General features: G+C 36.8%; 1 protein-coding gene across 3 annotated transcripts in view; it reads right to left on the reverse strand.

Moving 5' to 3' along the window:
- The window catches only part of LOC125228418 (plasma membrane ascorbate-dependent reductase CYBRD1-like), a 150,057-nt gene that overhangs the window by 83,029 nt on the left and 48,729 nt on the right, over positions 1-18,299 (reverse strand). Inside the window, exon 1 of one of the 3 annotated variants that reach the window (XM_048132989.1) lies at positions 16,870-17,064. The exons of the other annotated variants lie outside the window; for them this stretch is intronic. Coding sequence (XP_047988946.1) covers positions 16,870-16,892 — 23 coding nt within the window. The 5' untranslated portion in view covers positions 16,893-17,064. Of the gene's footprint in view, positions 1-16,869; positions 17,065-18,299 lie in introns of those variants that run through there. 3 annotated transcript variants of the gene reach the window in all.

Below are 18,299 nucleotides of genomic sequence, written 5' to 3' on the forward strand. Positions count from 1 at the left end.
CCTGGGGTCCGCTATGACAACTAATCCCATGGTTTGGCGTAGGCACTAGTTTTACGAAAGCGACTGCCACCTGACCTTCCAACCCGAAGGGTAACTAGTGTAGCCGTTGAAGTATTTGCATGATACTTAATTTAAATTTACGCATTAGATCCGTAGTACGGCGGAGAACGGATCTTATTTTCACGAATTCTAATTGGACGTAGTGCGAAATCGCTCTTTCTATATTCATCATTATATAAGTAGTCATCACTATAAACCACTTAGGAACAAATACGTGTCTGTGATAAATCATATTTCTTATAAATAACAACACGCGTGCCATATGTGACCAGGATACGTAGCCGAATGGCACAAACGCTCACGAAACGAAACGCTCGTAGATATCTATCTCTATCGCTCTTGCGTATTGGCGCGACAGAGTCACACTACCTTTCGCGGCGTTTCGTTTTCGTTTCGCTTCGGAGAAATGCCATTCAGCTGCGGGGCCAGGGGACACTTTATTTAAAATTTAAACATGGAAAATATCGATTAGTTCAAATTATCCGATTGCCTCCATCCCTGTTGTTTATGCATATCATATAAAGTAAATGAAAACTTTCTGCGCAAGGTCCACAAAAGCGTGTTTAATATGCATCGATTTACTGCCGGGACCGAAGTTGGCTGTTGCGCTTCGGAACACAAATTGGCGGCCTGCCACTAACAGGAGCAGAGTACATTGTTTTTAAAATATGATATTGACTTGTTTTAAGCTCGGTTCATATGTACTATTTAAAGCTCGGCCACACATGCGCGTTTTGATAGTGTAGGCGGAGCGGTAGCGGAGCGTCAGCGGAGCGCAACGTTAGCGGTGCGCCGGACGAACGCTGGCGTTGCGCCCAGCGGACGCCGGTGGGAACTAACAAGCGCGGATTGCGAGCGGAATGCTCGCGGATTGCGAGCGGAACGCCAGCGCTCCGCCGGCGCACCGCTATCAAAACGCTTTATGTGTGGCGGAGGCTTATATGGGCTTATATAATACTAGGCTTTTAGAATAAACTTTAAAGTGGAAAATGTCTGCCTTGGGCTAGACTTCTAATAACCAAGCCTAGAGATCTAATACTAGTTCAAATTACTTCCAGTAAGTTTGAATGTAAGTTAAAAAGAAAAATGCTTTTGTTTTGTATCATTCGATTTTCAAACAAAACACATTCTGATATGTTTATGATGTCACTGATTCTGATTGGCAATTTTACTTGTATGGTGAGTCGCTAGAGGTTAGAACTATAAGAACTACGACATAGTACCCATATAGCATAATATCTGAAATAGTTGCTATACATATACCTACTATATCTATAATAGTACTACTCATAAGTACGACAGCATTCAGATAATAATATGGTTGATTGCATATTATAATTATAGCAAGGTATGCACAGGCTATCATCAAGTCAGTTCCACCTTTTGTAATCTGAATGCACCCCTTGCACCCTCTAGCTTCAGGGAACTTTATTTGCGGAAAATTGAAAGAGCCATTATTGCCTGAATAATGCCTTTTAGCTTAAACTTTTTTATGAAACTACCACCTTTGGGAATATGATGTTCATGGGAGTCATGCCTTAGGTAGAGCCATAAATTAACGAGTAACATAGATAAACACTATATTACTCGTTAATTTATGGTTTGAAGCTAACTACGCGCGAACCAAACTTGATAAATGTAAAAACACTATTATTATTGAACATAATATTATCTTAAAATAAAACTATACTATTAAAATTAAACTAAAATAAAACACTATTTATGTCATAATATAATGAGAATGGAAATTTACTATTTGACAACTAATTATCTTTAATATAAATTTACATATTTACAAAATAAAAATCTTGAAAATATCTCAAAACATTTACTTATCTTTTAATCATATCTTATTATTTGTTTACGAACCGGAAAACATTACAACCTGCTCAAAAGGAAATTATCCTGTACATATCTCAATACTCAGCTATATCAAAGCTATTAAATATTCATAAGGGGTTTAATTACTTTATTGCATATTTAATGCGTCCGACATTCTAGAGCCTTTAATGAAATATTTCCTTTGTACGAGCTCATTGAAACAAATTATGTTGGTGTTGTTTACCTCTGTGAAGTTAGTTAATAGGAATTTATGGTCTCATTATGGTGATTTCAGGAAGCGGATGGTGGCATCCGCAAGTGAATCAAAGTTCAGAAATGCTTGTATGACATACGGTAAGTAACAGAGAGATGTGTTACTCAAGTGACTAGGATTAAGTGTTTTTTTTTCTAGGTAAATAAATAAATAAATTCAAAAATAAGCTGTGTTCACCACAAGAAAATATTAGGCAACATTTAATCTGTAGTGTAGTTTATCTTGAGATTAGAAAGAAGAGTCGGGTAAATTGTATCATTGGGTACAATGGCTACCTCGGCCGGCATAGTGTGGTCACTTGGTCAGCTTTTTATCATCATTAACTGCCTCGCGAAATACTAGTACCAAAGAGGATCGAGTATGATAGAGAGTTACTGTCAATGTAAAATATGTAATCACAGTGCATAGACTGCCATGTCTCGACACAAGCTTAAAACTTTTAAACCTCAGGTTTGACAATTTGGTCCATATTCTTAGCTTGCTATGTGTTAAAATGTCAAATATTAATATTAGCGCCATCTAGCCGAGCGTCCCCCAAAGGTGTAAGGCCATCTAGCCCACCGTACCTTTTCTTATATGGTTTTGAAATACGTTTTTTTCTTAGACTGTAGCTTTCTTTACGGAGTTACTTATATAAGGTCCTAATTTATTAGATGCAGATATTTTTACAGCTGATAGTACTCGGTCTCTGGAGTATATTAAACCGTGAAACATTATAGCTTTTACGATGTTTTTTTGGAGAAAACGGAAAAACAAATTTGCTACGTAAAAACACCCAGTTTATGTGATTATTAAATGAAAACTCATTGAACAGATTCTAGTACCTCTTTTACGTACCACTTAACTGTAACTGGCCACTTCAATGACATGTGCAGTTTTCCCGCTGAACCTTTACGACATTTACAACAAACAATTATTGACATGACAGACAGTGTTATTGTGACATGTGATAATGCACATGATGATTTTTTTTGACGAAATTATAATTAATTTTTTTGTTAGGAAAATGAAATCAAAAAAGTTACATGAAAAGATTTCTTAATTTATATTTAAAGTTAATTATTTTAATGTAAAGTATCATGTGTTAAAATATCTGCAACTAATAAATTAGGACCTTATATATGTCCTTGACTCGTACGTTACTTTCGGACATGATGACATTGGTGACAGGCGACAAAAATTTAACCATGATACCGTCGCTTAGCGCGATAGCCTATTAAACTATTACATACATACATACAATCACGCCTGTATCCCATGAAGGGGTAGGCAGAGCACAGGAAACTACTCAAGTTTCAGTGCCACTCTTGGCAAATAAGGGGTCGATAGAAAACGAAACTGTGACATTGCAGTGACAGGTTGCCAGCCTCTCTAAACTATTATTATTTAGATTGTACGTTGAATCTGACAGAACAGAATAGAAGTACAAGTATTGGTGTATTCCGGTGCAATAATATGTATATATTATTACTTAATATGTACTGCATTTGCAATAACTACCTACTATGTATTACATAGCAATCTAATTCGATTCGGAATAGGTTTAACATTTCCTGTCACTGATATTGTATTTAATACACAGAAATCAAGGTCAAAATATGATTACTTACTGATTATAATAATATTTAATTAATTACCTGAGCGTAAGTTCTTATGAGCACAGTTTTTTTGTGATTATTGTATGCAATATTTACAATTATGAATTATATTAATAGAATTGCATAAGTAAATATGTATGTGTGCGTTTATTCTCTCTTGTGTATATTTATGTCTATAAACAGCATAAATAAATATTAGATTAAACTAATCCAACTGTCTGCACAAATATTAATGTGTCAAGTACATATAAAAATATACTAAAACTAATTTGGTTATGAATGTCGACAACTTACAAGCAACATGGCTTGTACATGTTTCAAAGCCCTTTGACCGTTTAGATTTAAATTACACTTAGGTATTTGGCATGTCCTTGCTTGCGATGTAAAGTACGCAAGTAAGTACACCGGGTCAGTACTGATTGACTAACAGGTTATCTTTTCGCGGATTAGCAAAGTGTCATTTTTATTCAAATATAGAAGTAGTCAATGCTAGTTAAAGCAACAAGATAAACCACGAAACAGATTAGCGTCATAGAAAGAAAATTGTCGACACCGCGAGACAACCACATCGGCAAATGTGAGAGAAAGGTGACAATGAAAGTGTTTGACTTCACTCTGAAGATGGCGCCGTGTCAACTGATCAATTTAGGCCAACGTGCAAAATTTACAAAGTTTCTAACCCGGAATGTTGGGTACAAGCTTGTAAGTACTACAAGTACTACAACTATAAATAAATATACTTCTGCATATTAAATTTTCTCAAAAATCAATGAGTAAAAAGTTTGGAGCAAATTTTGGAGCAAGTAGCCTCGTTTTACGGTAGTTTTTGTATATGTAATTATGACAATTCCTAAGAGAATCACGTTGCCCGGAGATCACGTCACTGATCCTTCCCGTCCCGCCCGGTTTTGGCGTGAGTTCGGGATAATCAATCGACAGCAAATCGACAAATATTTCGCCAAAATTGCTTCATATTTTTCAATAATGTTTTATCTAGTCTGTATTTAAATGCTGATCATATATCTTTAATCCAGCGAACTCATTTTCATTTATGAGTTCATAAAATCAGATAAAAATAAAAATTTTACTTAATTTCACATAAAATTCAGAAACGTTGGTCATTAGCAATAAATAAGTCGTAAAGTTGAACAAATTAATTGCCCCGTCTGATATCCGAATTGAATCTGCGGCATCCACATTTGAATCGAATGTAACCATCATGATATGTAATATTTCGATATCTTCAGCAAACTCTTATACTCTAGTTCATGTCATTGCGAATTCGGCTTTAGTTCATGTTACTTTAGTTGAGATTTAATCCAACAGAGTAATTTAATACGAGGTAGGGGAAGTAACTGTCCGATTTGTAGCGGGCACTAATGAACCTCTTACACTTCGTCAATTAGTGGAAACTCGTAACGAGCAAAATTATGAAGTATATGGATATACGTACAGATGATAGTAAATATTGCAAATATTTTTTGTTTACTAAAGAGAACTTGAAAAAGTTATTATTTAGTTACTAAAATATGCAATTATAATGTTGATATTTACAGGTCAATTCACAATATCTGTCAGGAGAATAGAACGAATAAGTGAATGAAAATATCTACAGGTACATGTTACAGATTAACCAATAAAATAGTGGCTCGTGACAGCGACGACTGTTGCAGCCATGCAAATTGCAGATGTCGCTCACAAAATAAAAGTTTCGGTCCATCCACTCGTGCCAGCGTGAATCAACCTGTAGATCAACTTATTGGCAGGTTTCATATCAAATGTACTTATACGTAAAGATAGTGTTTAACTATACAGATCGCTGCTCACAAATTGCGACAAATAGCTAGTACTACTTACACCAGATGATATCTAAATTGATAAATTACCAAAATAAAAAATATAAAAAAAATATATTTCTCAAACATGCAATGAAATATTGTCTTTACGTTCCTTAAAATGGGCTGGGAAGTATCGCTTTTTGGGCGCAACAACTCGAGAGGACTGTAAAGGGATTTCATATTATTTTTTAGGCCTAGGCCTGCAAAGTAACTTTTTTTTATAAAATATTGTCCTTTAGAGCATTTTTTTTTTATTTCATTGTATGTTTGAGAAAAGCACTATACATGCCTCGGCGTGAAAACGGATTCCCGGCCTCGTATCCCTATCCGGCCCACCCGACCCACTTGGCCGGAAATCCTCATTTTCCCGGCCTCTGATGTAATGTACTATTTCAGATGCTGATAAAATGCTCTTTCATTTGATATGTAACACAATATAGTTTTAATAACTTTGATTTTTAATTTTCAATTTTACCCCCCAAAAGTGACCCCTGTGATTAAATTTCATTTAATTAAATTACATGTCCGTCTTTGGGCCACAGGTGTGCCAAATTTCAAATAAATCGGTCCAGTAGTTTCGGAGAAATCGGCTGTGACAGAGGGACAGACAGACACGCGAGTGATCTTATAAGGGTTCCGTTTTTCCTCTTTGAGGTACGGAACCCTAAAAAAATCAACGCTCAAAACTGCACCGTCAGTTTCTACAGCTAATATATCGAAAACCGATAAATAGTTGCTAGGTATCCCAGATAACGCAATATAGCCCGCAATTTGAAATTTAGTTTTCAGATGTACTAGAGGTAGATACTAGCTCTCATGCAATTTCTATGTCCCGTCCATCCCGACCCGACTCAATTGGATCTGCGTCGGACGGGACTTTCAAGCAACGTCCAACCTCGGAATCAGAACCATTTGCTTCCGCTCTCGAGTTTCTCCGCACTGAAAAATGCAGAATTCCCGAATGAAGATTATGCAGATACTACGTTTTTCTCTCAGGAAACAGGCCCGTTGCGATGGAAATGAGGAGCTTTCCTCGCATTTCTGCACCATTGTCAACGCGCCGGCAGATTTGAATATGGAATATCGCGAGAAATATCCGCCCTCCGGTTTTATTTCCACTTGAGACGAGACTCTTTTGTCCCTCTCCAGTTGTTATTGTATTGCTGCAAAAAGAATCTGCTCAAACCCTGATGGCTCGTACTTTTTAACAATTTCAATATGACAATCATTTGCACCGCTTTGAAGAAACCGTCTGGCAGTTTTGTATAATCAAGTGGTTATTCTAATTAACCAGTTTGCGTAATTAGTTGATCGATTACAGTTACGCTTGACTGGTTACAGCACTTCGTGAAGCGCAAACTTGACAAGTACATTTAGACCGAAACGTGTGATACAATTTTAACTGTCATTTAGTTTTGAATAACACCCTCTATTTCGCAGGTTGGTGTGTGTCGACGGGTTTTAATTATGCAGTGGGCACTGAGCAATCAATCTTACCCCTGTTTGGACAAACACGTCCATAGCTGTATATTTTAAACTAACAGGACGCTACGTCACGCTAGTCACATGAATGTTTCTGAAGTAGGTAACTGCTGAATATTTTCCTTCAAGAATATTAATTTGCAAGATTGCGAATATACCTAATTAAGTCGTGTGAAATAAATTCAAACTTCGATAAATTTACTCTCACTTGAAAAAAAAATCTAAAATTTGACACATTATATTTATCTGAGTTTGATTTGAAGAGTGACTGACTTTAATTTTAAGCAAGAAGGTGAGATTACTGAACGTGAAATAATTGAAACTTTTATTTAAATTAACTTTAAAGCATTCGCAGTCACGCAGTAACTGATCGTCTTTTTATGAAACTTCTTCATTCGTTTCATTATCAGTGTGATAAAATCTATAATAATTGAAAGAACCGCCTGCTACAGTCAGCTTATTAAAAATTATTATATATGGCAGAGACCGCTATTAAGTAACTATTTAAAATTTTGCCTGAACCAAAAAGAAAATCGAGCGAGCTGCATTGCGAAATCGTCTGTAATTCGCTAATCTTCTTGATCAGCAAACCAGGGTCAGAAATGTCAAGCAAGTAGATACAGGATGTGTTGCATTAACCCCAAGGTCCGGACGATGACAGGTGCCCGTCTTCATATTTGCAACAGGGGAGCAGTCTATTTGCTATTCGTTTTGAGATACAGGATATGTGAAGACAGGAAATATAGAAAATAAAAAATGACGTTCGAACGTCAATTGTAGGATTGTAGCTGCTGATGAGTGACGGAAAAAACGTCATTATCGTTGTACAAGAGCGACGGAGAAAGTCGTTATTTTTGTTTATGAAATTCAGATACAGCAGCGGCAGTATCAATGTTGCAGCATTGATGTTGTTATTGATTTCAGTTGTTAACAGTTACTTTTCTCAGTTTTGTAATTTCAAAACTAGACGTACGAAAACAAGATTCAATAATATTAAGGTTATTTTGAGGATCCCAGGGTTAACAGCCCAGGTGCCGTAGCCGAATGGAATTTTTGCGACGCAAAACGAAAACGAAACGCAGCGAAAGGTAGTCTGGCTATGTCGCGCCAATAAGCAAGAGCGATAGAGATAGATATCGTACCCAGGTGCCACATATTTAATCCGCTGAACGAAATAGATGCCACACTAATATGGAAGAGTGATATTTATTACCTTTTCGTTCGGCACAAAACCGATTGGAGTCTTGTATTCATTTCGCTGAGCCTTCGTTAAGTACCCAGATAAGCAAACGAAGCTCAAAGCTCTTAAGATGATACATTGCAGAATATATTCAAGTGCTCAAAATACGTATCATACATATAGCAACTACAGGTGAAGTTGCAAGGCTTGCATCGATCCTAATTTAGTAAAAGCACAGGAACCCCTTTATGAGTGCAATGACCGTTTCGTGATGTTATCGGCGATGGACGTACGTGACGATTTGTCACTCCCTGATAGGCATAATGGTCCTATAGGGATAGGGACCAGGGAGTGTCGGGAACACCCACATGTGCATTCATTCCCTGGATTATTATGGCGAAGTGGGGTTGTAAATGGAATGGGATTTGCAATCACATTCGGAAATGCCTTAATTTTTGCGTGTTAGTATTTGACTAAATAGAGTAAATAGGTACATATTTATGTAGTTATATGTATCTCAAAGTTTGAGTCTTCAGATGTGTAGGCCGTACCATCCCAAAATAATGGACCAAATAATAAACCGAACAAATATTCTAATTGTAAAAACGTTTAAGAAATTTTCATTTTTTAGGATAAACGATGCAAATGAGGAGACGGATCGTCATGCTACATCAAGAAAGTTGTAAATGCCTTTTAGAAAGGAGTTGGTTATTTTAAAGGTCCAAAATCACCGCAGCTTGTAACAGTTTATGTTCAGAAGAAATGAAGTATTTAAAAGTAAATGCAAAAAATCAATAAACATTGCGTTATTGTGTTTGATTTCAATAACAATAATTATTATACCTAACATTCTTACTGATAAGTCTAAATCAGCGTAATCTAATACTAATTCGATTGTTTGGTTTAAACAAAGAAATTCCTTGTTACGGTTGTTACAGAAAGCTATGATGTTATAAAGTTATCTACTTTTAAAATACTTACTGACTGTGTTTGTGCTTTCACGGATATTTTCACGACATTAAAAAGGAAACGACCTTTTTATGAAAAAGACGCCAAAGTTTGCTCCATTCGTTTTTATTGAAGTAATATTTTGTGTGTTATACCCATTATGGGGCCGCTACACACAGGCAGAAAGAATACATTTTGTATTTGCTTATTTTGTCCTTGTCAGTGCAGAAAAAAATAATGTGGAAAATTAAGTACCAAAGTTAAAGATCGTGTACAATTTATTGTGATCTTATTAATACCTATAATTATTTTAGTATGTAATAGTAAAATGTATAACCGTGACAGAGTTAAATCTAGTAAATGCTTTTAACAGCGTGTGAGAACGTTAAAAATTACATTAGTCTAAACTAAAATATAGTGATTTCAGATATACTATCATATTTGTGTCAATAACACCCAAAACTAATCCAAAGTAACCTCGTTCACACCCAATAACAAAGTTCGTAATGGATATGAGTTAGGATAGGACTCCATCAGGCCGGAAATATCCTTATTATACCCTATTCACTGCAGCACTCTATGTTAATAATATATAGTGAAAAGCTGTAAACTCTTTCAGAAAAAAAATGTTTTAGGTTTCTGTATCAACAAATGTTTTAATCCTCTTTGGAGGATCTGCGCGAGTTTTAAGTTATTGTCGAAAAAATGTGTAATCATATATAGACTGCCATCTCTTGACACAGGTTTAAAACTTTTGAACCTCATTTTTGACAGTCCATATTCTTAGCTCGATATTTGTTAAAATATCAAAATTAATATTAGCGCATCTAGCTGAGCTCTACCCCAAAGGTGTAATGCCATCAGCCACCGTACCTTTTTTGGTACTGACGTTTTTTTCTTAGACTTTATCTGTCTATACGGAGTTATATATGTTTTTGCTAATACTTAACCAGAGTTTGTTGACTCATAAGACACTACACGCGCTTTTGGTTCAATTTTAAAATATTTCACTTTCTCGGGAACATTAAAACGACTTTGCTCCGTCGTAAAACAAATAACTCTATAAATAATACGGATAACTACTGAAGGTTTTCCTACATGGAAACGGCGCTAAGTATGCGCACATTTTTTTCACATTCAAAACCATTCCTTTCATATTTCATAACCATATTCGCAAATAAATAAGCATTTCGAATAAATACTTCACTCATTCAAGTGCAAAGTACACTAATTTATACATTTCACAAGCCTTTAAAGGCAACGAGGGCCAAGATGAGACGGACACGAGCGACTTCAGTTTTTGAGCGGGTTTCCAACTTTCCACAACGGGACATGGCCGGTCCGAGAAACGTGCTGGCACCCTGGCGGTAGGTACAGAGTATTTGTAATATTTGTATAGGCCAAGGTACACGCCTAGCGTATTAACTTTTTATTTATTTTGTATATTGGATATTGTAAATTAGTTAGTATTGATTCGGTAATAAGTGGCATGTACCTAACTACCTACATTCAGCTACTTATCTACATATACTAAGTATGTATTTACTTGGGTTCTATCAAGCAAACATCTATGCTGACTGTACTAATTATGACTCTGTAATAAATGATGTTAACTTAAAAAAAATCAACCTATAGTAGATGTCTTAGGCTTAGGACCGCGTGCGTCGGGCTTCGTCCGACACTTTAAGTTAGAGGGCGCCGAAGGCGCCCGGCTTAGAAAGATAGAACCACGTGCATCGGGCTTCGCCCGACACTTTAAATAATGCCAGCCCATTCCAATATTACACAAAACTTGATTTCCTCAGCCTGCGTCCGAACTTTCAACTGTTATATTTATTTATTCTTTTTTCATTAATATATACAAAAAATATTTTTCGAAATGACCTCGGATGAATTATTTCACATAATTTTCAAAAGTTCTAAATTCAACAGCGTAAGCGTTCTGATTGCAGCTCCGACTTCGCAAAGAAACAGGGCCGGCATCCGCGGGCACACTTACACTGATTTATAGAGGAAGCCGCAAGGGGGGACGTGACGCTATCTCCGGTACTTCTGTTTTACACTCCCATTATAAAATGACACTTTATCTTCCTACGTCTATGACGCTTTCGACCTTTCTACTCTGTGACAGGTATGGAACGTGCCTACACTTCGATAGTAAAACGTCAAACTAAGCACCTGTTTCTATGGCACATACGACTTTCTCATTATGGGATTCAAAATAGTACTGATCTGCTAACTGCTCTAGGGCGATCCGACCGTTAGTGTTTCAGTAGTAAGTAAGTACTTACCTCTAGTTTTGAACGCTGGCCGGGTTTTTATTGAGCTGCGCAACCAGCATGGTCGCGCGATAGACGATAAAATATCAGGCCGTCCCTATCGCACTTACATATAGTGCGATTGGGACGGCCTGCTATTTTATCACTTATCGAGCGACCATAATTGCCTGCCTGGAAGTATCAGTAACAATGTATCTGACTGAAGATAATGCTGACAGATATCGAATGTGTACCAACTCGGAAGAATTAACGAGTGAGTAAGGATAATAAGTAGCGTTAAATTTGCATAATTTCTGCGTAAAGGAAGTCGTAATCATTATCGTTAAAAAAGTATGATATTATTTACCTCAACGGGACTTAATCGCGTATCGCGTATACCACACTAAATTACTAGCCTCCATGGTCTCAGAGAGATACGGACTAAGATTTACAGCTACTTACTTGAGGTCAAGACGATTGTGGCTGTTGTGAGAGATGGATTTACTTGGATGGAGTTAAAAAAACTCTGAAGAAAACGGGTGTATTTACACGATTAAGGGCCGGTTGCACCAAACCGTCTGTCACCGTTAAAGCATTCGTTAAATTTTATTGTATGGGAAGTTTCATAGACCTCTGCTGCGTGACGATGATGTGTCTGTCAAATGTGGTTGATGCAACTGGCCCTTAGTAAATAATCATGTGTCATCCTCATCCTCCTTGCGTTATCCCGGCATTTGCTATGGCTCATGGGAGCCTAGGGTCCGCTTTGACAACTAAACCCAAGATTTGGCGTAAGCATTAGTTTTTATGAAAGCGACTGCCATCTAACCTTCCAACCAGAAGGGTAAACTAGACCTTATTGGAATTAGTTCGGTTTCCTCACGATGTTTTCCTTCACCGAAAAGCGACGTAAATACAAACGAAGTAAATAATTATGTGTAATGATCATTAAAGTTTGAATGAATGAAAATTGAACAGAATACGGCGCGAAAATTCAGAATGAAATGCGGAAATACAAATGCTATTTTATAGTTTTTATACAATGAAGTTCGGTTTTGTCTGTCTGTAGGACGAAAATCTCTGTGATAAATATACGATCACCTGTCCCTGGGCTCGAATTTCCTCAATACTCCTTTCCATCTAAATCGTTTCAACTGTTTCAGCGCGAAGAGATAACAGATTAAGATCATCATCATCAATTCATCATCTTTAACAGACGATTTTTGCAGCGACTTTTACGAGGTATGTGCGCCGACAGAGATCGGAGGTACGGCGCATCTTTTCCTATGGCTGTAAAGTCCAATTGCAGCACGGCACTTCCGGCCACAGAGATCGCAGGTGAATCGCGAATCTGTTGATGGTTCCTGTGAGTTCCGAAGTCTTTTCTGCCTCAGGTCATAAATTTTTACGTTAGCTAGCAAGGATTTTATAAGAAAATGAAGAAGTATATTTAATTCAGAACTCAAATATCAGTTGAAAATTAAATGAAAGTCGAAAACTAATTATCCGCCTCTGTGGTTTAACTCGTACCAAAACCCCCGGGCAGAAGCTAGAACATAATTTAATACCGTGGGTAAGAGGTCGTTGGCTTGTCCTTTTTGCCCTTGCCTGATCTGGGAGAAAAATCACGTTTTCTTTATTTTTCTTTAGAAAACTATTCAACTGATTTAACTGATAGGCAGCAGCTAATTTAGGATCGAAATCTCTATAGATAAACGTTTGGGAACAAATGAATTTTTCCCCTCACTAGCTCGGAAAGACGTGTTTTGTCCTTTAATACCAGCGGGTAAAAACGCATTTTATCCACTTGTGGGTAAAGTAATTTGACCTTAAATAAAGTCAAACTAACTGCTTTAAAATTGATAAAAGTAGGTGAATCTAGTAATTAAGATGATTTACCACCTGTGGAACTACTGGAGCAGTGATTAACGCATTTTTTTGCGTTGTAGTTTCCTCGCTATAGTGAGGGGAAAAGTTTTGTATTACACTCGGGTGCAAATGTATTTTACTTCTCGTGTGTTAAAAAACTCGCAAGTTCAGAATTCTATTTTCGAACCACTCGCTTCGCTCGTGGTTCAACTATCCTTTCACTTGCTTGTTTTTCAATTCCACACTCGGCGTTAAAATACAACTTTGCCCCCTTGTATAACAAATAACTATTAATTATCAACTACTTTTGTCGTACTTTTTTGTATCTGTACCACAGTGAAACTACTATGAATACTATGATTAAAGAAAAATAAACTGAATACCATTTCCACAAAAACGAGGGATCCAAAGTTTTAAGAAAGTTTAGTAATTGAGGTAAACGGCGACGGTTGTATCTTCTAGCGCAAGTTTTGGCGCAGCATTTGATTTGTTGGCAGGCAATCATGGTCGCGTGATAAACGATAAAACGTCAGGAAGTCACTATCGCACTTACAAATAGTGATTATCTGCCTGATTTCTATGTTTACGCCCTTTCTAAAGCCCGGCGTCCACTTAAGCGGAATCGAGCCGCGTCGAATCGAATCCTCATACATTTGAATGCGATTCGACGCGTCGCTAGTTGACTAGTTTCATAAGAAATGCAGAAGGCGAATTAATGAGACTCGACTCGGCGAGCCTAGTGGTCGCCAGGCTGCCAGGCTTAAACAAACATAGAAAAGGCCAACTCAATTCAATAATTTGTTGTTGCATTCTAGCTCACGCACTCGTTAACTATATCATATCACCATTGCTAGGAGAACTTTAGAATAATCATAAAATTGATCTGCTAGCGCGTATAGTATGGTATTGATCTCGAGGTCTCTTTAACACTGGTTTTAGAGGCCAATGCTCTTCTGCACTCGTCGGACTATAGTAGTATGGTCTGTGCTCGCGCATAGATATAATAAAGAGGCAATTCATCCCATTTCCTGAGCCCGCCGGGCGACCCACACGAGAATTATTGGATTAATATAATAATACGAAGGCCGAATGCGGGTTTCAACTGCTTCACACTTACACTAGGGAAATGTAGCTAAAATCCGAAATGACGACCGGTCTGGCTCAGTCGGTAGTGACCCTGCCTGCTAAGCCGCGGTCCTGGGTTCGAATCAGGGTAAGGGCATTTATTTGTGTGATGAGCACAGATATTTGTTCCTGAGTCATGGATGTTTTCTATGTATATAAGTATGTATTTATCTATTTAAGTATGTATATCGTCGCCTGGCACCCATAGTACAAGCTTTGCTTAGTTTGGGGCTAAGTTGATATGTGTAAGGTGTCCCTAAATATTTATTTATTTAAATATTTAATAATAGATAATTGTTTGTTTTAAAAATAAAAAAGTTGTTGTTTAGTTTCTCCTCCTGTTATTGATACGTAAGTGATACATTGCATTGTTGAACCAATCGTAGTGACTAGTGACACAGTTGGTTCAAAAAGTTTTAGGGAAGGTAGCCCAAACAGGACATCAAACAAAAATTTAAAAAAAGTGGTTTGTGAGTAACACAGTAAACTTCGTGTTGCTTGGCTATTACAGGTTCTAAATGGATATGTAATAAAGAAGTTTGAGATGCACTTTTGATACTAACGAGTACATGGACAAGTAAAACGACAGTTACAAAGTTGTGGGAGTAGGTGGGCGGTTTGTAAACTTTCGTAAGAATAATAAGTGCATTGAATAGGTTGTATTGTGTCTAATTGTTTGAAGTAACAACTTACAATTAGAGCAACATATTAGTACACACCTACATAGTATGTCGGAATAATAATTATATTTTTATTAACTACTAGCCTAGGAAAAGCATATGTTTATTACCAGACATGGTAACTTTTCTGCAAATTTGTTGCAGCATTGTCACGTTAAAGGATCATATAGCGAAGCCAGCTGGAATAGGTAGTTAATTACGACTAATAACAGTATAACAACAATATTAAAATTTTGAAAAAACCCCCGACCGCGACATAGTACACCGATTTTCATGAAACATGGCTAAGAACACTCCCGACTTACTCAGCTTTCAGAAAAAAAAACTAAATCCAAATCGGTTCATCCGTTCGGGAGCTACGATGCCACAGACAGACACACACACAGACAGCAAAACAGACAAACAGACAGACAGACAGACAAACAGACAGACAGACACACACACAGACAGACACACACACACAGACAGACACACACACAGACAGACACACACACAGACAGACACACACACAGACAGACACACACACAGACAGACACACACACAGACAGACACGTCAAACTTATAACACCCCGTCGTTTTTGCGTCGGGGGTCAAAAATGAGCCTTTACTGATCATCCACCTAGAAAACACGTATGCATTCCTTTTATTTCTACCATGCTGTACCGAAATTGATGGAAAAGTGCATTGATGTCTGCTTAGGGTAAACACGCCTCATTCGGTGACACGCCTAATTCGGTGATAAAAACTTTGAAGCACTATTCCGAAAGACGATTTATGGTTGTTTCAGGCGTGTTACCGAATGAGGCGAGTTTACCCTATTATCTACTAATGCCCATTCGGCCCCATCAAATTATCGACCCACGTCATTTTCATACAATGTCACAACTACCTCTAATACCTATATTTTTATACTACCTGTCCCCATGCATGTTTGTAACGTGTAATTATAGAAGATAACGCACGTTCTACTACCTACCGCCGTGTCGTTTACATAAAGTGAGCGTAACCGTGTACTTTCCGTTTTACGGACCGTCTGTCCATAATTTTATGTTTTATGGACATGTACCTTAATTATTATAGATTTGATATCTTTTAGTAGTTACTATGTAGGCAGCGAAAACGGGATGTTTTTATTTTTCCTATTGTACGAATTTGGAAGAGGTATCTTCATTGAATTCAATATTTCAGTAATATGAATATGGTAATTTTTTTAATTATTAGATTTTTTTAAATTTATGTTTCACATATCCCTCTCGGGTTGAGAGATCTGTGTCATGCAATGTGTTTATTTATTTTATTTTACATTTTTAAATTAGGCTAGTTTATATTTCCCATTTCATATGTAATTAATTTCAAATATTTAATTACGTTTACTCGTGATAGTCGTAATATCATTTTCAATAATAAACTTATGATCCAATTGTTAAACTACGAAATCAACAAATAATATAATGAAATCATCATGAAATAAATAAAAGTACCTAGTTATTCGTTAAATAATTATTTTCCGTCCTATTCAGGGCAATTAAATTAACACACGACGAGGTTAATTTAAGGGACAGAAGGGTAGTTAAATTTCTCAACGGACGCACTTATCTTAATTATAACATCCACGTCGCTTAAGCCCAGCTAAGTTTACAAAATTACAAGCAACTTGAAAACTAGTCAACTCTAAGAAAAGCCTAGGTGTAAACCCGAAAATATAATTAAAAAAAAATAAAAAATAAATAACATACGGTTGACTCTTTCCTCTCGCCATTTTTCCGAAGCACTCACAAAAATTAACACTGGCCGGAAAATCACTGATCACCAATTCACCGTCGTTCGATTTTTAAAATTCGAATTTAAAAAGTTTCGGCGGCAAGCTGTCACATGAGCATGATCGCGGGGTCCGTAAGTCCGTATCGCCTCTCTCCGAGATCTCGACTCGATCCGAAGTTCCGAACGACGCAGGCGCCCTACTTCGATACCATAACCAGTCGTTTATGTGAGACTGAGACCACACGTTATCTTCTTCAATTGATAGAAAGAGATAACATGCATTGTACAAATAACTCTTTTTCAATAGTTTTGAATGACAAATTCTTTACGCTATAGTATTGTTAATTTACCATTCTTTTGATAACACTGGAATTTATTTCATTTAAACGTATTTTGTGAGTCAGCGCAGGCTTGCTCAGTATAGGACTTGTTACGCCATCTGGCGACGACTAACTGTAGTATTTCACTCGCTCCCTCGCTATAGATAGTGCTTTGTGTGGTAACCTGTGATGACTATTCGTTAGTATGCAATGAAAACTACAGATGGCACTATTACACCAAATATTCTAAAAAAACTGTAATTGAAATAAGTACCTATAAATAAAATAGTTACTAATACAAATGGTAGTGATAATAGCAAATATTAAAAACGTATTGTTTATTGTACCTACCTATTTTTTATTCGCTAAGTTAACACAGCCGTTAAAAAACAGTAGGTTGCCTACTTAACTTATTTAGCAGACTTCTCTGTTCCAGTCATCATCAGCGGCGATGGACCACAAAATGACTGGGATGACAGTGAGTAGGTACTTACTGCATGTAATATCAAAACGAGTTAAATAATTTTCATGTTTACAGTGAAATATGTACTTGAGGAATTATAATATTTCACTGAAACATGGAAAAAAATCGATTAGTTGAAATGATCCGGCAGTCCAAATTTGCCCTCATGTACCTTATTTTATAATTAATTAATTATTCATACCACATTCCTAGGTATGCTGATAGAATTTCAGGATTTTATGTATAAATGTCCGTCTGTCTGTCTGTTTATCTGTCTGTCTGTCTGTGTGTGTGTGTCTGTCGGTGGCATCGTAGCTCCCGAACGGATGAACCGATTTAGATTATTTTTTTTGTCTGAAAGTTGAGTTAGTCGGGAGTGTTCTTAGCCATGTTTCATGAAAATCGGTCTACTATGTCGCGGTCGGGGGTTTTTTCAAAATTTTAATTTTGTGATTAGGTTATTGTCAGTTATAACAATATTCAAAGTGTTTGGACTTTGGACTATTGAGAGTCTCCAAGGAAATCCCACAAGTAAAAGTCACAACATTCACTCAAAAGTTTCTACTGAATGTACTTATATTTTCTATTATGTATCATTTACTGTGGCCACTGTGGGACGAAT

The sequence above is a fragment of the Leguminivora glycinivorella genome, chromosome 7, assembly GCF_023078275.1.
Source record: "Leguminivora glycinivorella isolate SPB_JAAS2020 chromosome 7, LegGlyc_1.1, whole genome shotgun sequence".
Taxonomy (NCBI): Eukaryota; Metazoa; Arthropoda; class Insecta; order Lepidoptera; family Tortricidae; genus Leguminivora; species Leguminivora glycinivorella.